This window comes from Phyllostomus discolor, chromosome 12 (genome assembly GCF_004126475.2).
Source record: "Phyllostomus discolor isolate MPI-MPIP mPhyDis1 chromosome 12, mPhyDis1.pri.v3, whole genome shotgun sequence".
Classification (NCBI taxonomy): Eukaryota; Metazoa; Chordata; class Mammalia; order Chiroptera; family Phyllostomidae; genus Phyllostomus; species Phyllostomus discolor.
The window spans coordinates 64,312,856-64,336,087 of record NC_040914.2 but is presented as its reverse complement, the minus strand read 5'-3'; the positions used below and the strand labels follow the sequence as shown (position 1 = coordinate 64,336,087).

The following is a 23,232-nucleotide window of genomic DNA, read 5'->3' as shown; positions in this document are numbered from 1 at the left end:
GGGAGCAGAAGCGACTGCCGGGGAGTGAGATTCACCTCTGTTATGATGGCTTTTTGGTCCTTCACCCTTTGGGCCTCTTCTGCGTCCTGTTCCAGGCTGAAGACTTTGGAGAGGGGCACTGGTTTCCCATCTCGGCAGAGGACTGCCTGGCATGTGCCAACGTTGGCCACCGTCAAGCTAAAGCTACTTGTTGGATCAGCAGTGTCAGGGCGGATGTAACAAAGAAGAGCGGAGGAGCCCAGCTTCTGACCAGCCATCCCTAATTTCCTGTTTGGAACGAAAAGGAAATGAAGACATGGTAGCTAGTTGTAGAAGAAAGTGGCAGTCCTTTGTGTCTGTGATTTTGTTTTCCTGCCATGTGACTGAGTGCAGGCCTCACCTTTATCCCCCTGAAGGAAGTCTCTGCTATAGGTGACAATGCTGAGGAGCACCTGCCTTCCACTCTTAGCTCCCTAAGTAAAGGAATTTCACACCAAAGGTCTGGTTAGAGGAGATAGTGAAGGTACATCTTTCTCCCCATGACTGATCATAGAACACAATGGCCTACTTCAGTTGTATGAACTTTAAGACGTCAGAATCACTTTAGAGGGTTTGTTGAAACACAGATTGCTGGGCCCACCCCCAGAGTTTCTCATTCAGTAGATAAGGGACTGGCACAATATTTGGCATTTCTAACAAGTTTCCAATGATGCCGAGGCTGCTGAGGTTACTGTCCTAGAACAACACACTGAGAACTCCTTTAGGGTGTGAATTCCTTGAATGAAGGATCGTAATTTTCCCTGTATGTCTCCCACACACATGGCACCCAGTCCCTAGCATGGAGCACACAATGTTAACAAGCACAGAGCAGATGCTATTGAAGAGATCTGGTTCCAAATTCCAGCTTTGCCATTAACTGGCTATAAATGCTCAGCAAGTTATTTCTCTGAGAAATTTTTTGATAAAATGCCCACCTCTTTGGCTTGTTTTGAAAATTAAAGATATGGTATGAGAAATGCTTGGTACACTGTCTGGTTCTTAGGTGGGGTACTTCATAAACTGAGTTCTCTTTCCCAAACCCTTTATTTTGCCAAGTTCCTGGCTCAATTCTAATGCTGAAAAGTAGACTCCTTTCCCTATCTCTTTAGTTCATGTTATAATGAGAGATAAAACCAATTTGGGCTCCTAGATGTTCCATTTCAACACTGATCATACTAGATAACCTCCTCTAAGTTATGCATATTCTGTATGCAGCTCACCTGATGGGGAAGATGGTCCATTAGCTACTAAGAGATTTTCAATAGTTTAATTATAAGGGGTTTTAACCTGTAAGTGACTTAGAAGATTAGTTGGTAAATTCCCATAAGTATTCTAAACACATGAATCTGATCAATGCTTAACTTTCTGTAGGTCACTGACTCTTTAGAGAAGCTTTTAAAAGTTTACCATCTTCCTTCCCCCCAATGGACAAATGCACATATACACATACAATCTTTTGCACATGATTTCTGGGCTTTCCAGGACCTCAGCAGCCTTCGGGTTCAGTAGAGGAAACACTGATGGCTCCACAGGCTCTTTAAAGATCAAAATCCCCATATTCTATGCTGATACAGAGAGAACAGTCAGGGCAGAAGGAGCACAATTTCATCTTGATCCTGTCCCTATAATTTAGACCCCGACCTTCTGGCTTAGTGAGATTTATTTTCCAAAAGCAGAACTGAGTTAGGGATTATTCAACCCACCTGCTTACCTGTGAGACACCAAGAAGGTGTTAGCCATGAACACTGTGTCATTTGTTGAATGCTGTACCTCTTCCAAAAGCACATCTGCCATGGTACACTGGAGCAGGCGAGGGAGCTCCTCATTTCGGTCCCCATCAAACATGCCATACACAGCTCCGACCCCCTCTGCAAAGTTGTCCACAGCCAGCGCAGATATACACAGCCTATTACAGACATATATGAAAGACAAACGACAAAGAAAGTTACTGGTAAAAGATTATCTCTGGGAAGCCTTCTTCTAAAAAGTGAGTACTGGTTGAAGGTAGAAAGAACACACAAAAAAGTATTAGAAAATTAAGCAGCACTTGAGTCAATGTTGTAAGACATGGGGCCATTCAGCCACATTTAGAGGCAGTATATACTAGCTTTGCCATGCTGCCTAAGGCTGCAAAGATGAAATGTTTTCTCTGAGCAGTAATTAAGGACTAGCACCGACAACACCCTTCCACCGGAGACCCCCCAGAGGAACCCTGTACTTAAGCTGCATTTGGTATGCCTTGCAGCATGGGAGAAGGTACATCATGGAACTCTGGAGTGTACAGGTAAGTGGGTGTTGCAAAACCTAATACAGGATTTGGCCTCTGACTGGGTCATCTTGGAGAAGGTCTAATGAAGGAGTGATCATACTGGATTTGGAGCTGTCAGAAAGCTGGGCCACTTATGGTTGGGTAGCTCAGTAAGTCTTATGTATAGGATGAGATTAACATAAGGATAAAGCTGCAACAGGTTCAGAAAGTGGCAGTCACCTATTTTAGGGATGAGAGAGAGCATGTGGTATTTTATGGCCTGTGCATTCATCTTGTTTCTGTCTCATTGCATCACGTCTCAGAGAGGTCTTATCTGATGTGGGGATTCTGTGATTTGTTCACATACTACATGAGATCACGGCCCCCCGCTTCTAGCATGAGATCAGTTTCCAGATGTCAGGGGCTAGCTGCCTTTTTTGTTTCTCAGGTCCATGGCCAAGATACTCACTTATTTCTCTGACCTGCCATCTCAGCCAGTCCATGGCTCCAGAAAGTTGATGTAACTGTAGACTCAGTGGTTGGCAATGGTTTCTGATCAATTTTCAGGGTTGTGATATGGCTGTGGGAAGTGGAGGAAGGGAGGATTAAACTGTATACACTTCTGTATTTTACAAAAACTATTCCAATGATGGTATCTTTGTTTTATAAAATAGTCTACTAACAGACTAAGATTCATTTCCAGAGAGACTAAGTAAAAGTAGCATGCTGACCCACTAGCCAAAAAGAAGGGAAAGGGTATGAGGAAGATCTAGGGGCCAAATATTGTTATAACTGATGCTGTTCATTTCAATGAAACTAAGCACAACGAAGATTTCAAAGTTCCAACCTACTGTCTACTTATTTTAAGTATTTTGAAACAGTTAAGTCTTGGTACAATGAATGGTTTGCACTGTCTCTGACATGCTGTAATGTAAAGTGATCTATGCCACCTAAAATATCTGTCATGCCTGCCATATAAAGGTATTCAGTGTGTGGCTAAGCAGTAGCCACGATGCTGAGTTCTAACATAAATGGACTAGCATTTACATGGATGGACAGAACGTCCATCCATAACTCAATCAAGGCAGACAACCAAGGGGCTTTACTGCTTCATCCAGTCTATTCCTTTAAACAATCGAGGTCTCCACAGTCCTTAAGAAGACCAACACATGGCTGGTGGGACTAGGCACATGGGGATTCGTTTTCAAAAATGTTCTTACCTAAATGTGTCCAGTGTCTTGTGTTCCAGAACCAGATTTGTATTTCCAGTCAGGTCAAGGTCTTGTAAGGTAGCAGGCAGAGCCTCTGGAATTAGGATTTCTGTCAAGTCATTGCAACTTAGGTCTACAAACTGAGAGAAAAATGGAGAAATTGAAAGAAAATACATCATAGGTAGTTGATTCTTAACCCCCTACACTCAATCTCCTACTATATGCTCCAAGAAAACTTAATTGCTTCCCAGGAATCCACTAAATATACTGTGATCCCTAACTGCCACTTGCTTCTTCCTTTTGAGATCAACCTCCTTCTCACTCCTGCCATTTCCCCCAGAGGGACATCATTCCAGCCATGAAAGTACCTGGATCTGAGGCAACTGCAGTATTTCTGGGAAAATGCTGATGTTGTTGGAGTGTGCGACGAGGGTGTGCAGCCTTTTGCAGTTCGCTATGGTGGTGGGAATGGTTTTAAGCTTGTTGCCACTTAGGTTCAGTTCCTCCAGTTGTTCCAACTTATTTAGTTTGCTGAAAAAGAAACACCAATATACCACACTGCACCCAAAATGAGCTGCCAAGCAAGTTTTGTAGCAGCCAGATTACAGAGGTGACCTGGTCCACTGCCAGATGACTGGTCTTAATGAAACCAGACACCAGAAAAGGGATGGGCTCACCAAGGTGACCGTTCCTGCTAAATCTCAGCCTAATCTGCCTCTCGGGGTGTTTTCAGGGCCCAGAGCTTCCCTTGCTTCTCTTACAGCGGTAGGATCTTGAGGGCGTGAACAGCTTCCTATTATGTGACTTACAGGAAGCTGTTGAATCAGCTTCACCCTATGGTTGGTAGATTAGCTGTGGTACTTGCTTCACCACTAACTAGTTGCAAAATACTACATTAGATGATGTCAGCCTGTATCAACATGCTCAGCTATGGAAGTAGCTGTACTAAATCATCACTAACAGTCCTTTCAGTTTTAAATTTCTACTGTTACCTATTCATAACATAATCCGTCTTCGCTAAACATGTTATTGAGTGTTTATTATACATGCAGTGCTGTGCTAGGTCAGTGATTCACACTGTTCTGCTGAACTGGGCCACATTTTCTCCACAGTAAGCAAACTACCTTAAGATGGCCTAATTCCTCTATCTAGATTACTACAAGTTGCTTTGATTTTTTTACTGACTGATTAAAAAATTGTAAAAATAAACTGCTGTAACACATAGAGAACATTTAAAAAATAAAGAAAATGAAACAATAATACCACCAATCGGGATGAATTATTATTCTTATTTTGCTAAATTTCCTACCTAACTTTTCATATGCATATTTGTTTTACATAAAATTTATATCCTGCCTTTTTCATATTACATATCATAATTTCTTTTTTTAAAGATTTTTATTTATTTATTTTTAGACAGAGGGGAAGGGAAGGAGAAAGAGAGGGAGAAAGACATCAGTGTGTGGTTATCTCTCACATGCCCCCAACTGGGGACCTGCCAGCAACCCAGGCATGTGCCCTGACTGGGAATCGAACCAGAGATCCTTTGGTTCACAGGCTGGCACTCAATCTGCTGAGCCACACCAGCCAGGGCACATATCATAAATAATTTCTATTGCTAGAAAAGCCATAAATACCTTTTACAATAAATTAAAACTGTTTCCTTTTTTTATTACAATAGTAATATATATTCATTGAAAAAAGAAACAATTAGGGAAAAAAACCTTTTAATCCCACTACCAGAGATCTCTGATGATGTTTTGGTGGGGAGTATCCATAACCTTTTTAATGCAAGAAACTACAGCTTTCAAAGTAAAAAAAAAATGATGCTACATTGTATGTTTTATAACTTGCTTTTTAAAAACTGCTTAATAATATACTTTAAAAGTGTTCCACGTCCAAACCTCATGCTATTCTCTCACGCTACTCGGAGGCCGCCTGGATCTCCTCCTCTGACTCAGTGCCCCTATCTCAGTCAGTGTGTTATGGGGCACTCAGAACTGTGCTGGATTCTGAAGACAGTGAAAAAGAAACTATGCCTATGCAATTACAACACTGTTCAGGAGATGACCTGGCAGTGGATTTGTTATTATTCAGTATAGAACATACATTTTCTTTAATGTATTGCTCCTAAATTCCATTTAGTTTTATTATCTATATTCAGAGTACTCTAATTTTGTATGATCTCCTGTTCATTCTTGTCTTTACTTCTAACTTACTTTCATATTTTTAATGTGTTTTAAGTTTTCTATCAGCCTGTTTTTGACCTCTCCAACAATGAGTGTCATCAAATTAAGTGCAATTCATGAGTCAGAATATTCACCTGGTATTTCCCAGCAGCTTCATAAACCAATTTAACGTGTCAGTGGTCTGTCATTTTCACTTTATATGACAATATGTGGGGCCAAGTGAATTAATCTCAAAAGATTTCAAGAGATCTATCACATCCTGAAATTAATATTCTGTATTCATTTTAAAAGCCACTGTTTAAAATCTTTCCAGGAAGCAATCAAGTTTATCCTGCTCATCTTTTATGAGCTCTAAATATCTCATTTCATAAATATTCACAAAAGCTATAGTCACTATCAGTTTTCCTGAGTTTATCACATTTCTAAGAAAATTTATAAAACAAAATTAGAATCAAAACATTCAGTTTTGCCCTAGCTGGTGTAGCTCAGTGGACTGAGTACTGGCCTGTAAACCAAAGGGTTGCTGGTTTGATTCCCAGTCAGGACACGTGCCTGGGATATGGGCCAGGTCCCCAATATGGGGTGTGTGAGAGGTGACTACACATTAATGTTTTCTCCCTCTCTTTCTCCTTCCCTTTCCTTCTCTCTAAAAATAAATAAAATCTTTAAAACTATATATATATAACTATATATATATAGTTCTTTTGTTTTCAATCAAATCACTAACATTTCTCTTTTTAATAGTTTTTTCAAGACATGAGTTTTAATATTTTCATGGTAGAGATGGATTTTTCTGGTATCAAATTTTATCAAATGTATTTTGTAAGGTACTGATTTTTCTACTGACACTTTAAAACTTTGACCACATTAAGTGCCTCTCTCATGTGTTCCTACAGGTAGAGCCTGGCTAACTGCCATTCATCTCTTCCTCCAGAAGAGGCCAACCCTACCCAAGGCTCTGTGCAGTCCAGCTGGCTACCTGTATGCATCTTTAACACCCTGCACTTACTACACTGCACCACGATGGTGTAGGTACTTGTCTGTTTCTCCAGTTTGACAGTATGTTCCTTAAAGACAGAGGCTGTAACCTAACCACTACTGCTTCCTGAGCACTCACACAGTATTTGACATACCATAGGCATTCAATATTCACCGCTGATCCTTGAACAAAATGGGCTTGAACTGTGCTTGTCCACTCATACACTGACTTTTTTTAAATAAGTACGGTTAACCCTTCACGTCGACAGGTTTCCCATTCATAGGTTCAGCTATCTGTGGATGGGAAACAGCATTTCTGCATTCCCAAACACGGTCTCCCAACTACAAATCAAACATACATTTTTTTATCCAGAGGTGGCTGAATCCTCGTATGCCAAGGGCTAACTGTAGAGTCAAAAGTTATGTGGGGTTATCAATTGTATGGGGATCAACTGATAATCCCCCTCACCCCCATGATGTTCCGGGTTCAGCCTTATATAATGAATTAACAAACTGAACAGTATTTTATAAAACAGTGCTAACAAAAGAAAAATTAGTTCCAGATTTTAATTTATTTCATAATTTTTAATTTTAATTTATTTCATAAGCCTGTACTTTTCTAGGTTGAAAATTCTCATACCATTCATTATTAGGTAACTACAACTAAGAACTAAACACATTTTAACCACAACTTCCCTGGTTACTGATACTTAACAACTGAGCACAAACATTTTCCCATTCGATTAGCGGAATCACAGCATCAGTAAGCCACTGGACATAAAGCAAGAGCACCCAGTAAGATAGCGGCAATGTAGTCTGACAAATGTGGAATTCATGTTATTTGTCTGAGATGACCAAAGTCTGCATTCACTTACCTTGCAGGAAAAGTTTGTAGCTGGTTGTTTGCAAGATGCAGGACACGCAGGCGCGGGTGTCCCACCAGGACGGGCACGCACTGGTCGCTCAGGAGGTTGTCGGTCAGATACAGCAGCTGCAGGGCACTCAGACTCTCCTCCCCAGCGCACGCAGATGGCAAAGACTCCAGACTATTTGCAGATGCGTTCAAGTATCTGAGGCTGACAGAACACATAAAAGTCATTGCTTCCTTTATGGTTGTTTGTTGCCTTGTGTAGAAAACACCCTGTCACCTCAGTAGGGAACACCGCATTACATGCTCCAAAACTCATGACAAAAGCAATTTTCTCCAGGTAGTTTTCCCTGATCGGTTCTAAACAACCAAAGTTCCTTTTATTCAACTCGGGAAAGACTACTTGACTTCCTTTATTCTGCTTATTCATTTATTCTGTACTCTATTTGAGGACACAGGCTTAGGTGTAGTCCTGGGCCTCTGCAGTCTCCTGGAATCTGCCCTTGCTTCATCTGCTGCTGTCTGAAGGTCCCCGGGAAGAGTGCTGCTGGGCATCGTGTTCACAGACACACAAACTGTGAAGACACCCTTCAGGAAAATTTTTGTCTGATTTCAACAGCACTGTATTTATTTAGTCAAATCCCTCATAATCCCCTAATAATGGGCACATAGGCTGTTTCCAACTGTTTGCTATTAGACACATTGTAACAAGCACCTTTGTCTCCTTATCCAATTATTCATTTATTGATTGACTTTGACAGACAGACAGGCAGGCAGGGAGGAGGGGAAGGAGAGAAACATCAATTTGTTGTTCCCTTTATTTATGCACTCATTGGGTGAATCTTGTGTCTGCCCTGACCGGAGACGGAACCCACAACCGTGGCTATGGAGACGACTCTTTAACCCACTGAGCGCCCAGCCAGGGCAACTATTTCTTTAGGCTGTGGTTCCAGAAGCAGCTCTTGTGTCACACGTACTGCCAAACCGAGCTCCAGAAAGGCTAATACCAAATTATGCTAATAATATATACTGTATGTATTACATATGCAAACACTTTTTGGAATTTCAAAAGGTTTTTTTTAGAAAGTCCAACCAAAGGTATTGAGATGTTTAAGCTGACAAAGAACAAGCCAGACACTTGGGGGCTGAATGTTTTTTTTTTGTTTCCTGGAGCCTAGCGACCTTCAGCCTTTTTCATCTCCCGGCACACATAAGCTGATTACTGAAATTCTGCGGCACACCAAAAAAATATTTTTTGCTAATCTCACAAAAAAATAGGTGTAACTCTGATTCATTCATACCAATGGCTATTGTAGTGTTGGCTGCTGTCATTTTTTTTTATTTGACAGTCCAAGGAAAAAGATCAGTGCCCCTGAATAATAGTCAGACATTGCATGTTTTAAAAATTCTTGTGGCACACCAGTTGAAAATCACTACTGTAGCATTATGTTAAATTACTACTGCTTATCTCTGTCTTTTCCATGTCTAAACTGGAGACAGTACTGCCTTCTCCATATTGCAGAAGGCTATAATGAAAAACTAACTTTTATTGAATGGTGGGTGACATACATATTAGATAAACCCGATTATGGGTATTAAAATAAGAAGACGTATTATCTATTGTTAATTTACAATGCAAAAGCAAATAACACCTTCTGAAACACTGTTACCTTTAAATGCACTTATCAGACTAGGTAGTAAAAAAGTGCTGAAAATAGAGAATGAAAAACTTAATGATAGCCTAGTAAAGCCAGAAGCAAAAACTAAATGAACTTTAGTGGTGTGTCCTTTAGTCCGAATGCAAAAGCTGAAAATTGCCAGGGAAGCTGTGTCAGAAGGCTGTAATTTCTCTTTAAAGGTCATAACTGTATTCACTTTGTAAGATGAAAGCCCGACCCTTGCCCATCTGTTTGAAACTGTTTACAACACCAAAACTTCTTAAGTATTTGATGGTTACTTCAACTTCTGAGTTGAAGATTACCTCCTCATAAAACTGTCATATTTTATTTCATGAAAAGTGCAAATGTCTCCACCCATAGCTGGAAAATGAGGTGAACACTGTGAATCTAGTTCCAAAGGTCACCCCAATGACCAGTCAGTGCAGCTTGTTCAAGCTGATGACTTGGCTCTTCTACACACCGTCTGCAGCACTTACTTTAAGGCCTTGGAGAAGAGGGTGTCCGGCAGCCGGGTGAGCAGGTTGTGCTGAACGTCCAGCACCTCCAGAGGGATGTGCTCCACCAGCACTGGGAGGTGCTGCACACGGTTGTGTCCCACCATCAGTTTTCTGAGACTCAAGCTACTGAGAATTCTGGAGGTGGGGTAGGGGTGGGAGGACAGTACAAAGACACAAAAAATTACTTAAGTCTTTCTTTCTGAGTCTGCCCTTAGATCTTGAAGTGAAATCAGTAAGTGAACAGAAACATATTTTTCTAGACAGTATAATCTCCGACAAATGCCTGGGCCGAGACAGCAGCCATGGCTGCGTATTTACCCACCACCCATCAGGAAGTCCCTAGGTTCATTCTGGGAAAAGGTGAATTAACAAAAGCAAACAGCACAGAACACATCTAAGCAAATAATTTCTAGAATACATCGATTGAGATTTTAAGTCTAGATAGCACCAAAAAGTTCAGTGAATGTATTAATATAATTAACTACAATAAATTAGTAACATAATTTATTAAAACAAAACCACTATTCTGTACTTAAAATGTGCTAGGCCACTTAACTATGAAGGTCAGAAGGGTGAGTGCCTGATTCGCCAAAAACCTCACACTGAATGTGGTAAATGGCACAGTTAGGATTTGAACTCAGGTCCGACTCCAAAGCTTGGGTTCATACCTACTATACTGCAAAGTCTCCAGTTTACTTTTAAAGACTCCACTAGGTGATGACTACACATTTTACTCCTCACGTAAATAGTATTTTCAATGCTTCTGAATACACCATTGACCCCTTCCCCAAAGCACATCTCTCTTTCCCCACTCCACATGCAGAAATCCTACCGTCCTGTCAAGGTCTGCCCAAATATGCATTCTCCACAAACCATTCTCTAATTATTTGAGTTCTGAACTTCTAAAACATTTTATTTCTACAGTGCAGCGATGAAAAGTGAAGGCAAGAATGACTACATTCAAATGCCAGCTCTTATCATTTCCTAGTTAAGTGTGACCTTGGCCACGGTACCTAGCCACGCCAAACCTTCGTGGCCTCATCTGTAAGATGAGGACAACAGCACCTATATAATAGGGCTGTCAGAGGAGTAAATAAGATAATAAAAATGAGGTTCTTAGAACATTGCCCAGCTCACAATAACTCATCCAATAAAAATTATTATTAGTATCATATCAGCAGCCTATGGCAGCAACTCCTGTTATGTTTTATCAGTTATCTGTGCGCAAGTCCAACTATCTGCTTACTAAGTTTCTCGCAGGCCAAGACAATGCATTAGCCGTGACTGTATCCCTCAGAGCACTTCGCACTGCCCTGCATACAGCAGGCACTCAATATTCATCGAACAAATGAATGAAAGCACCTATGCAAGGGAACCCAAATCTAGGAAAATAATTAAATATATGCATACAAACATATATTAACATACATGTACATAATATATACATTAACACACACTTACCTCATAGGAACCTCTGTCAGAAGATTATAGCTCACATCTAATATTTCTATCTTCTTTGCTTCACAGGCCCAGTCAGGGACACATTCCAGCAGGTTTCTATAAAACATAAATAAATATAAGTCATTTATGATGATGAGTAGGACTCATTCATTCGTCTGTAATACATCTGTTAACTGGCCCATGAGCCCCTCGAGGGCAGGAGCACTATCTCCAAGGCATTCTGGGGCCACCACCTGGAACACACTAGGTGGTCAATGCACGCTGCTGAAAGGTGAACAGAGACAACTACCCAGGTGTGCAGCACTGCATCCATATGCTGCATGCTCAAAGATGATACACAGGCTTTCAGCAGCAGGAAGGCACACATGTAGTGAGATAGTTGAGGGAGAGATTAGGAAAGACAATGGAAGAAATAGCATTTTAAATAAAACTTGGGGGACAAGTAGGATTTCCACAGGTAATAACTGGGGGAGAAAGAAACACACATTCCAGAGAAAATGAACTGAACGAATGAAAGTGATGCAGTAGCGACACAAAGTAACGAGTGTGGGGTGGGAGGTGGAAGCTTCAAATCATTTAGAATGTGAATTCAAATATTTAGTAGAGCACTAGGCAGACAACTAGTCAAAGAAATTTTATTTTCAGAGGTTACTTATCCTCTAGAGGCCTCAGAGTATCTACTGATCAATCAATCGACTGACATGAGGCAGTAGAATGAGCTAAGAGCTGTAGAGAAATGCAGATACAGCCAGGATGGCTCAGCTGAAATGGATCAAGGCAAGCTCCCTAAGAAATATGACATCTGGGCTAGAATTTGAAGAACGTTGTACCATGATGACCTGAAGTGAGGAGGACATTTCCAGAAAGAGATGACAACATGAGTGAGAACACAAAGACAAGAAAAGAAATGGCATGACATATGTGAGAATAAAAATAAGCACTTTGGTGATATGGCAGAGAGTGATACGAGTCAGGCTGGAGAGACCTAAATCATGTCTAGAAGGTTGTGACTTTACCCTACAGGCACAGGGGGATCACTGAAGGATTAGTAAGCAGTGGGGAGATGAGTCTGTTTTAAATAAAAGGTCACTCTGTGGACATACGGAGGTCTGTTTGAGGAGTTACATTACTAAAAGGAAGAATAATTAGGGAGCTGTTACAGAATTTCAGACAGGCAATGACATGGGCCTAAATGAGTGGCAATACACACAGAAGGGAGGGGAGGAATTCTAGAATTATTTAGGAGGAAAAAAGCAAAACTACTGGAGATGGATTAGACATGGGAGTAGAGCAGAGAGAAGAATCAAAAACGACCTCCAGGTTTCTGACCTAGATGACCAGGGGGAAAATCACATCCAGGGAAAAGACCACGAAGCTCCAAATGAGGTTGGAAATCATGAATCTATAGTGGTATCCATCTGGATATGACTGTCTTATGATAATGCCTAAGCTGAAATAGAAGACAAGTTAAAATGGGGTGTGGGGGTAGGTGAGTTCAATTTTGTACACATTTAAGGTACTGGGAGGTGTGCAGGTCGAAACGGCTTCATAAGGAATGGGACAGGTGGGTCTGAGGCTGAAAAAAGAGGGTCTAGGCTGGCAATCTGGCTGACACTGAAGTGTGGCTGAAATCACTGGAATAAAGGAGATCATGTCAAATAAGAAGGAGAGTGGGCCCAGGACAGACCCAGGACTAAGCACCTTCAAAGGACTAGCTATGGAAGGGAAATATGCAAAAGACACAGAAGGAATCGTCAAGGTGACCTGAAACAAATTAGACGGTATTAGCCAGCTCTGGAAACAGCGTTCTGGAAGAAAAGAGAGCAAGAGTAATAGTGCTGATATAGAAAAGTTCCATAAGAGAAGGTCTAAAGCAAGTTGCAGTGAGATAAGCAAATGGGAATAAGGAAACTGAGCCACCAAATGCAAATAATAGAGAAATTTAGATAAAAAGTTGACGAAAAAGATTAGATAGTAGCTAGAGGAGTTGCAAGATAAAGGGAACTTGTCAAGACAGAAGAGATGTGATCGTGTGCATAGGCCGAGGAAAAGGAAGACACTGAGCACATGACAGAGGAGAGGAGGAAGCTGACTACCAGAGCGGGGCGGGGGCGGGGGGGGGGGGGGGTGGAGGTGAGTGGAGTGGACGGGATCAAGGCACAGATGGCTGCACTGGCCTGAAGAGAGGAAGGAAGCTGAGGATGGATATGAATCTGCATGAATTTAAGCAAAGTGGGAGGAAGCTGAGGGATATCACCCAAGATGGCCTCTATTTTCTCAGTCAAGGAGGCGGAGATGAAGTGCAGTGCAGCTGAGGGGAGCCGAGCAATTGCGGGCAGGTGCCCAGGATAGTGGAAGGAGCTAACAGTTAAGACCAGTAAGCTCCAGATGAGGTCAGAAATCACGAATGTACAGTGGTGACCACTGATTTTCTTCAGCAAGCATCAAGCTCAGTGGAGAAGGTGAACCTTATTATTAATCCACACTGGGGTTTTGCCAGGAAGATACGACAAAGAAATGCATGGAAGGGAATCTAGAACAGCTTAATAATAATGATAATAAAATAACAACACAAAGGAAACTGGCTATAGCAATGAATATTTATTGAGAGACTATTTTATGGCAGGCATTATGTTGCATATTTTGCATTTTTTATCTCATTTAATCTTTGCAACAACCTTGCCGACACAGGACTCTGTCCACTGCCCTATGTACTCTCTGCTCACAGCACTTAGGAAGTTGCCCTTAACTGTTTGTCACTCTCCAACAGACTATAAAATTCAACCACTGAACCCTGAATGACTAATGTTAAAAATGAACAAAGGAAAGAAAACAAACCTCACTTACATTTACTCTTGACCAGCACCAGAAGTTAATGCAATCCTAAAAGAATTAATATCTCTCTGAAAATCAAGCCAACGTGAGTCACAAGAGTATCAAACAAGTAAGAAAAAAGTTCAAAATAAACTACTATTTAAAACCAAGATTTATCTGATTCCAATTGGCAAAAAGGAAATCACTGCTCTGATTCACCTTGCCCTAAATTCATAGGTGTTAAGAACAAGTGATTCACAGGCCCATTTCTGTTTCAAAAGGAGCCTTCCTTTAACTAGACAGTATGGACGTGAGACTAATGCTTCCACTCAACCTTTTGTCCTTCTCCAGGTTATCCAAATATTTCAATATATTTAGATTTCTTGTACAAATATACTTAGATTTCTTGTACAAATTATCCACATACATCTCTTAAATATTAGGAATCCAACAAGCCCCACCCTCATGAAATACACTCACCTGGAAAGTTCTAGAGAAGTGAGGAGACTGGGGACTGGATAGACATTCACTGCTGTCAGCCCTAGTCAGAAACAAATGCGTGTCAGTAATAACATTCCCTAAAGAAGAAAGTAACTGAGAGTTAACAAGGCAAAAGTGGCATAGTGAAATCACCAGAAAGGAGACTGACGTCACCTACTGATGTGAACTAAAGACAAAACCCACTAGGCAATTCATACCAACTGCTTGATCCCAGTTTGAAGACCAAACACAACAACCGATGAAGGATCTTGTGTCCTGCACTGATCAGGCCAGATCAGGCAGTTGTTAAATGTTAACAGTAACTACTTGGGATTTTTAAAAAATCGATAATTGGATTTTTACTGGCAATATTTTAACTTTCAACTAAAGTAAAACGTAAGTATGATCTTAAGCGTACAGATCAATGAATTTTTACAAACAGGACACAAAGCGTGACCAGTGCCCAGAGGGAGTGAGCAACGGAACATGAGCAGCTCTCCAGACCTGTCCCCTCGTCTGCCCTCCAGTTACTGCCGCCCCGTCCTGACTTCCCGCACCGCCCGCCACTTCGGCCTATTTACACAGATACACACACACACGGCACGTAAAGTTTCTGATCAGGCTTCTTCCACCCAACATTCTACTTGTGAAATCCGTTCATATTATCGCATACGGTTGTAATTCATTCATCTTACTGGCAGTCTAAAACTTTTTATGTAAGCATAAAATTTATTTATCCATTTTAGAGTTTGAGAGCACTTAAGTCTTTTCCAGGTGGGATTACTATAAATAGTGCTTCTATGGACATTTCCCCCATGTCTTTTGTGGACTAATATAAGCATTTATATTGAGTATAAGCTTAAGAGAGGAACTGCTGAGTAGAGGGGCTACTATGTCCAGCTTTAGTAGACAGTACTGAAGTTTTCCAAAGTGGTTGTACCAATTTACACTCCTAACAGCTGATACTGGTATTTTCAGTCTGTTCCATTCTAGTCCTTCTGGTAGGTGTGTAATGGCATCACACTGAGGTTTCAATGAAGTTGAGTGCCTTTTCTTATACTAACTGATCGTTTGGATAACTTCTTTTGCAAAGCTGAATTCTTTACTTTTTAAAAAAGATTTTATTTATTTATTTTTTTTTAGAGAGAGGGGAAGGGAGGGAGAAAGAGATGGAGAGAAACATCAAAACATCAATGTGTGGTTGCCTCTCACATGCCCCCTAATAGGGACCTGGCCTGTACTCAGTCGGGCATGTGCCCTAAATGGGAATCGAACCTGCGACCCTTTGGTTTGCAGGCCAGCACTCAATCCACTGAGCCATACCAGCCAGAGCAGTGCTTTACCCTTGAGGTGTCAAAGCTGCAAATGTTGATGTGAATTCTTCCAGGTGGTTGAATATAAGGATTCTGTAAAGAGAATAGCTAACTTCAAACAGGCCCCATTTATTGCAGTACTGGGATAGAATCTTCATTACCAAGGACTGCATCTATGTCAATGAGGTTTTATTCAATAGGGCCAGTCACTCTGATTCCTTAGATACATTAAGAATAGAAAATGGAGCCCTGGCTGGTGTTGCTGAGTAGATTGAGTGCCAGCCTGCAAACTGAAAGGTCGCCGGTTCAATTCCCAGTCAGGGCACATGCCTGGACTGCAGGCCAGTTCCCCAGTTGCAGGTGAGAGTCAACAGACTGATGTATCTCTCACACATAGACATTTCTCTCCCTCTCTTTCTCCCTCCCTTATCCCCTCTCTAAAAGTAAATACATAAAATCTTTTTAAAAAAATAGAAAATGGGCCTGGCAATGAACATTTCCATTGCAAAAGACCTACTATCATCTCACAATATCTATAAACAACACAAGTCAACACTCATCAGCTGTGACACTATTCTGATCTCAGCAATTAATCTAAGCTAAAATCTAAAGCTTCTGTAACATGATTAAAGGCAGTCAAAAGAAGTCCCTAACTATGTTTTATCCTAATAATGTACAGTATTTTAGAGATATAGAAAAGTTAAGAGAATAAAATAATGAACACAGTTTGACTCATCATCTAGCTTTTAACAAATCCTCACATTCTGCCTTATATGCTTCAGACTTTTTAAACAAGAATTAAAACACTGCACATACCAAGAAGTAAACATTATCCTGAATGTGATTTTTAGCATTCCCATGGATTCTTTCATAGTGTTACGGCATACTTATAGCTAAGAAAACAACATTTTTGTGTGTTTAAAAATTTAGTTATTAACTATCATAGCATACATATAATTATGCACTTTCTTTTTTACTCAAAAGTGTTTCTGAGCCCTGACTGATGTGACTCAGTGGACTGGACATCGTCCTGCAAACGGAAAGGTCACTGGTTTAATTCCAAGTCAGGGCACATGCCTGGGTTGTGGGCCAAGTCCCTGGTTGGGAGAGTGCAAGAGGCAACCAATGGATGTTTATTCTACCCGCCTCTCTCTAAAAATAAATAAAATCTTTTTAAAAAAAGTGTTTCTGGGACTTATCCATATTAACACATTAAGCTTTAGTACACTGATTTCCATTGCTGTGTAATATTCTATTATACAAATACATCACTGTTTAGATAACTCGTTTTTCTATTGTCATGTTAAAAATTTTTTTTACTGTAACAAATGACACTGTGCTAAACACTCTTGAACATATCTCCTGCACATGGGAAACATCTTTGGGAGATACTCCAAGCAAGGGAGCTGCTAGAATGTGGGCTACCTGTACCTTCAACTCCCCTAACAACGTCATGTTGCTCTCAAAGGCAGCTTTACCAACCGACCCTCTCACTGGCAGTGTATGGGGCTGCTTCGCCCTATCTTTAATAGTACTTAGTCTTTTTTTTTAATTTGATGAGTATAAATGGTATTATCGAAATCTGCATTTCTTTGACACTTAGTGAAATTGAACATCTTTTCCTTTCCTTCTTTAAACACAGAAAAATTATAACCTCTTTGGTAAAGAAGAACTCTGCACGAAAACAATGGCTTCAACAAATAAGAAACCTTTTTTACATTGAAAAATATTCCTGGAGCAAATCACTCTTGAAACGAGGGGCTTTTCACTCTAGAATTGAGGCAGCACAAGGTTTTAGATTAGAAATTGGCAAAGGGTTATATTTACTCAATATTTGGCATTTATTAAAGCTCAAAGTATCTTATGATGTCTTTTTCATGCATATCTCAACCACTTAAGTGTTGACAGCAAACTTAAAACATAAAGCTAGGTCTCAATGAACCTCAAACTCTCAAGAGTGGCTGAGGAACACCAGAGATGCCACTGTTCTTAGAAAGCTCTGATGCAAGCTAGGAGAAAAAACAGGAGGCCAGAGAGAGAACTCACTGTTCGAACTGGCGTAGAGAGTTCGAAGGGAGAAGCCACTGAGTGTCAGCTCCCTCAGCTGGTTCCGCTCACAATGCAGCTGCTCCAAGCTACATAAAGAGCTAAGGTCTAAGTCAGTCAGTTGATTGTCCCGCAGATCCATGTGGGTAATGCATTTATTTCCCTCCAGATTTTCAATAACCATGGTTTTCAAATGGTTCATCCTTAATATTCAGAAAGAAGGAAATCATTAGAAATAAAATCTATTAAATGCATTTATCAAATGAAAAATGAGGTATGATACCCTTCTCTTTCCCAAACAACTTCTAGCTAAAAACTTCCATCCAAATACCTAATAAAGTTAGGTAGGGATGAAGGAGTATGACACAGGAACAAGAAGATGAACATAACCTGAGTTACAACTGAGACACAACACAGCCCGAGTTAGTAAGCAGCAAAGCAGGCATGGGGTACTACAACAAGAGTAAGAGAAAGCAGCTGTATTTCCTTCTGTTGCTCTGCCTACTCTTTCTACTGCTAAGATTCACATTCCATTAATTAGTGAAAAGAAAAATAATCTGTATCTATATGGAATAAATAGTTCAAGGCCAAGTTATAGAAAATGGCCTCTCAGTTCTCTTCAAGTATATGATTTAATGCACATAGCTTGTTCTCATTTTCCTGTATTTCGAAAAATTTTTCTGTTACTATGCCTTTATAAGAATATCAATGGTTTAGTGTAAATGAAGTAGTATCTAGTATGTCTTTAAGAAAAGATAACTACAAAATAAAACCCTTAATATAAAAATATTAGCAGTAAAATCTGCCCTGGCTGGCGTAGCTCAGTGGATTGAGCGCAGGCTGCGAACCAGGGTGTTGCAGGATCGATTCCCAGTCAGGGCACATGCCTGGGTTGCAGGCCACGGCCCCCAGCAAACGCACATTGATGTCTCTCTCTCTCTCTTCCCTCCCTCCCTTCCTTCCCTCTCTAAAAATAATTAAATAAAATCTTAAAAAAATATTAGCAGTAAAATCTTTAACATTTTAATTACAATACAATGGATATCAAGAAATCCAAAGATTAAGTAGAAAAATGGTCGTTTATTAAAAAAAAACACTGCCCATCAATAAGCATGTAAGATGCTGAACCTCACTCACATAAATTGATTAAAACATAAAATACTGTTTCTACTTACTGCACTGATAATAAAAAGACCGCTAAAACCCAACCTTGATAAGGGTGTGAGGAAATGGGAATTCTCATAAAATGCTGCTGGGAGGGTAAATTAGAACCACCTTAGTCGAAGGCAATTTGAAGTCGCTATCATATGGTACACCTATACCTCATTCATAATCTCTCTGCTAACGAGTGAAAGGTGAAGCTTCACAGCAGCTTTGAAAATAAAGGACACACGGACAAAACCAAAGGGGGGTAGGATCAAGGGTGGGAAGTGGGAATGGCTGGGGCTGAGGGGGAGTGGTGGAGGGAAAATGGAGACAACTATACTTGAATAACAATTTTCAAAAAGTTTTTTTAAAAAGCCTAATGATTTAAGGAAGTCTTTATAAAGAGAAATTTAAAGGTCCACCAGAGGCCCACCTAAAGAAGGTATGGTAACAAATGACCTTACCTTAAATCTACGTGTTTGATATGGCTCATCCTGTTCAGCACCCCGAGGTTTAAAACCTCCAGTCGATTTCCCGCCATAACCACTTTATCTAACATAGTGAGTTTCTCATAAACCTCGGGAATTTGGCTGAAGTTGTTGAAGGAGATTCCCAGAGAGGAAAGTTGTTGCAGATTTCCCAGTTCTTCAGGCAAAGTAGTCAGAAAGTTGCCATCAAGACAGAGAGTTTGAAGACTGCAGAAAGAAAACAAGTATACTTTATGAAAGGTTTTAGTTGGAAGGGATAGAACTAGAATTACGGATTCTGATTTATGTCACTAATTTCTTATGAATCTGATAAATGATAAAATGTCCTAAGTCTATCTACACAAACTTACTAATACGATGATGGCTTATACTTAACTGACATTGACGGTCCCTCCAACATCAAAAACAGTCAGGGCCTCTGCTGTTGAGGGTGACTCGTCACTGCTATAGTCAAGTAACTGCTGCTGACTAGAATCCCCGTAATTATAGGATTTCACTGTGAGAGCTCATGGTGCTACCTTCATTCCAAGTGCCAGACAAGTCACATTCTGCACAGGAAATGAAAAGTCTAGTAAGAGTCAAGATACTTACTTTAGGAGATTGCCAATCTGACTTGGAAGGTCGTGAAATCCATTACAGGAAAGATTTAGCTCAGTGAGGGTCGAAATCTCACATAACAATACAGGAAACAACCCAAGTTTATTATGGGACAAGTTCAGGCCCTTCAGCTGAGAAAATCTAAAAAGCAAAGGCACAGATTATATATATACTACTGAATGAAAAAGTGACCTATTTTAAACGCTCACCATAGAATTTGATCCACAAATATTTAGGAAGCACTCACTGCACTGCCAAACACCGCACACGGCACAGACGCCGGGATGGCCAACACTAAGTCCAGGCTATCAAGGAAACCAGGTCTAGTGTGTCGGGAGTTCTCTCTTATGCTTAAAAAGGCGGACTTGAAGAAAAGCTCATGCTGACACAACTATTTCTCAAGCCAAAGTGATATACTTGAAATCTTTTCCTTTATTAAATTCCTACATGCAACATAACATACAAAAGTCTTACAACAGTTAATCAACTCATGGACACAGAAATAGCTAACAAACATGCAAATCAAATCTCATAAGCAACCTTTTTCATACTGAAATTATGTTAGCTCAAATGTCACTTGAAATGAATGGGCCACTTACTCAAGCTTGAGATATGTATGTAACATGCAGTTTTACTGTAATGTGATCTGATTTACAACATGAAATAGAAATTACTAGTGTTTCTGTTTTGTTCGGACAAGTAAAAGTATCTTACACAGTCTTAGCCAGAGACAGTATCAACCTAAATTGGATCCATAGGAGTCCCTCTGGTAATTCTACTTGGGAGTATTATATTTGATTATTATGGACTTACTAATGCAAGATGATACGGCTGAGGTGGTGTTCTCCACAATGAAGCTCTGTATCATCTGCTTCTAGATTTGGATCCCTGGTACCTCACTCAAACGCTCCTCCTCCAAATTTTCAATTCTCGATATCTAATTGTACTGATATTGAATACTGACTGTGGCCTTGATGCCTTAACTTTTGAATTCTTAACCCAGCCCTCAAATTAGATTAACCCTATTTTCACAGCAACTTAGAAGGAAATGCTAGAAACCTACTTCCTTACAAATACAGCTTGTTTTTACTTTTTACATTACCAATATTATTAAAACAATTATCCCACTACTAAATATAGGCTTATACTTTAAAAACTTTATAAAACATGAGATAAAAACAATAGAGCTTTCTGAAATTTACTCTAGCAATATCAATTAAGGAAGTGTGTAAAATGTCATTTCAGTGTGTATTATCTTTTTAATCACCATGTTAATTTGACTGCTTTTATTTCCAATTTATCCCTCCCCACAAGAATCCCAGACAATTACCTACACCATGCATTTATTCACTGCCACCCATTTTTAAAGGGAGGAGGGAGGTGACATGAGTGGAGATCAGTAACAGGAAACATACTGGTATTCTAACAAAGGAGATTGCAAACATATGGGTCATACTATGGTCCCTTAGGAGTGAAATGGTTCCTTTATTAGAAGAGAAGTTTCATAGCTAATAAAAGGCTAGAGAGTTCGCAGGAGCACATACAAAGGAAAGATAAAATCTCGAACCTAGGAGTGAATTTCTTAAAATTAGGCCTATTCCCTTTAAGTCAATTATATTTGATACTTCTGATTCAAAAACTTCCATAAATTGAATCTCTCAATTTACCTTGGCTACTGTCAGTAACTTCTATAAAAAGATAATCCAGATCAACGGCAGCTCGTTGCTGCCTCCATAACAGAAATTTTGTATCTATTTTCTGTTTGATAGAGGGAGGATGGAAAACAGGAAAATTATATAAATAAAAAATTTTCCTTCCTTTTCAAAATGGAGGGAAATTTTCAAATATACGTGAAGATAAGCATGCACAAACCACTAAGATACCGATTATGGTTCATTATTCACAAGTTAGCCCGGGCACCTATTCTCCACGTACTTGTAAAGAGTGTCAAGGCCCCCTGGTCTCTCTAGCTGCATGAAGTTGTGCCGCAAGTTGAGGTAGGTGATATCTTGACTGTAGAAGAGATGCTCAGGAACCTCCTCAAGGCTGTAACACGACAGATCAACAGTGCTGATTCGCTGGGACACCACCTGAGTAAGGTTAAAGGAAAGAGCCATCTAAGCTTGAACTGTATGCTCTCACCCAACACAGTATGGGATGGCATTTGCACAAAAAAGCACAGACTAAGAAAATGGAAATGAAAAAAAAGTAATGAGATCCCATTATTCATTTATAAAATCTGTAAGCTGGTAGGAAAACCCAAAGGTATGCTGTAAAGTGTCTATAAGCAAAAGATGAAAAATACATAAATCATAGAGATGGAAAAGTAACAATTCATGCAAGAAGTAATGTTAGGGTGATTCAAGATAACGACAAAACTTTGGGAGGCAGTGTGATATCGAAAGATAGGGCTTTTGGTAGTCACATGGGCTGTGTGCTACTTACTCATATAATTTCTTCATCTGCTGTGAGGATAAAATTAAATAACCAAGAACACAGCACACTGCTTAGCATGCAAAAGATGCTAAAAATATTAATTTCTCAAGGTAGAAGAATGGAATAGCTACTAAAAATTGGAACTACAGTAGTTTTATTATGAGCAGATATTATTACATAAGTATAGAAAATTCAATAAAACCAAAACAAGGTTTATATTGTTACACAATATAAGTACAGAAAATTCAATAAACCAAAACAAGGTTTACTACTTCTATAATAATATGCTAATAAAACATAAGTTCTGAAAAATGAGTTTTAAAAAACAAAGCATCACTGGAAAAGTCATTTACGCTATGACGACAGTCATAACACTTAAACGACCCTTTATGCAGCTGCTTAGCTCCACAAACAAAAATGTGTTCAAGTTCTGCAAAGATAACCAGGAGAACAAACAGATCTGAAAGTTGCTCAACAGTTTTAAAGCACTTCATCGTGACAGGCTAAAAAAGCAGAAATTACACCGAAAAGCTACTTGTCCTAAGCATACAGGAATAATGGTTTGTGACAGGGTCACAGGTCATGTCCCATCAACAAGTGCAAATCCTAAGTGGACCATCAAAGCCATGCTAAATACATCTGGACCAGGAAAACCAGGCTACCAGTTAGGGAATGGTTCCATCTGCCACCAGCTACTGTGGCTGAGGGCAAGTCATTTGAATCCCATTCTTTCAAGGACCTGCCCTCCACACACACATGGATA

At 40.0% G+C, this 23,232-nt stretch overlaps 1 protein-coding gene across 3 annotated transcripts in view; it reads right to left on the bottom strand.

Annotated features, from left to right (window-relative positions):
• The window catches only part of PHLPP2 (PH domain and leucine rich repeat protein phosphatase 2), a 72,465-nt gene that overhangs the window by 7,493 nt on the left and 41,740 nt on the right, over positions 1 to 23,232 (bottom strand). For all 3 annotated transcript variants that reach the window (XM_028501685.2, XM_036012154.1, XM_036012155.1), the window contains exons 6-18: positions 21,969 to 22,123; positions 20,028 to 20,174; positions 19,413 to 19,643; positions 17,803 to 18,005; positions 14,444 to 14,504; positions 11,150 to 11,245; positions 9,668 to 9,823; positions 7,520 to 7,720; positions 3,846 to 4,008; positions 3,487 to 3,617; positions 2,736 to 2,846; positions 1,730 to 1,924; positions 36 to 267 (exon numbers count right to left, since the gene is read on the bottom strand). In XM_028501685.2, coding sequence (XP_028357486.1) covers positions 36 to 267; positions 1,730 to 1,924; positions 2,736 to 2,846; positions 3,487 to 3,617; positions 3,846 to 4,008; positions 7,520 to 7,720; positions 9,668 to 9,823; positions 11,150 to 11,245; positions 14,444 to 14,504; positions 17,803 to 18,005; positions 19,413 to 19,643; positions 20,028 to 20,174; positions 21,969 to 22,123 — 2,082 coding nt within the window. The remainder of the gene's footprint in view (positions 1 to 35; positions 268 to 1,729; positions 1,925 to 2,735; positions 2,847 to 3,486; positions 3,618 to 3,845; positions 4,009 to 7,519; positions 7,721 to 9,667; positions 9,824 to 11,149; positions 11,246 to 14,443; positions 14,505 to 17,802; positions 18,006 to 19,412; positions 19,644 to 20,027; positions 20,175 to 21,968; positions 22,124 to 23,232) is intronic.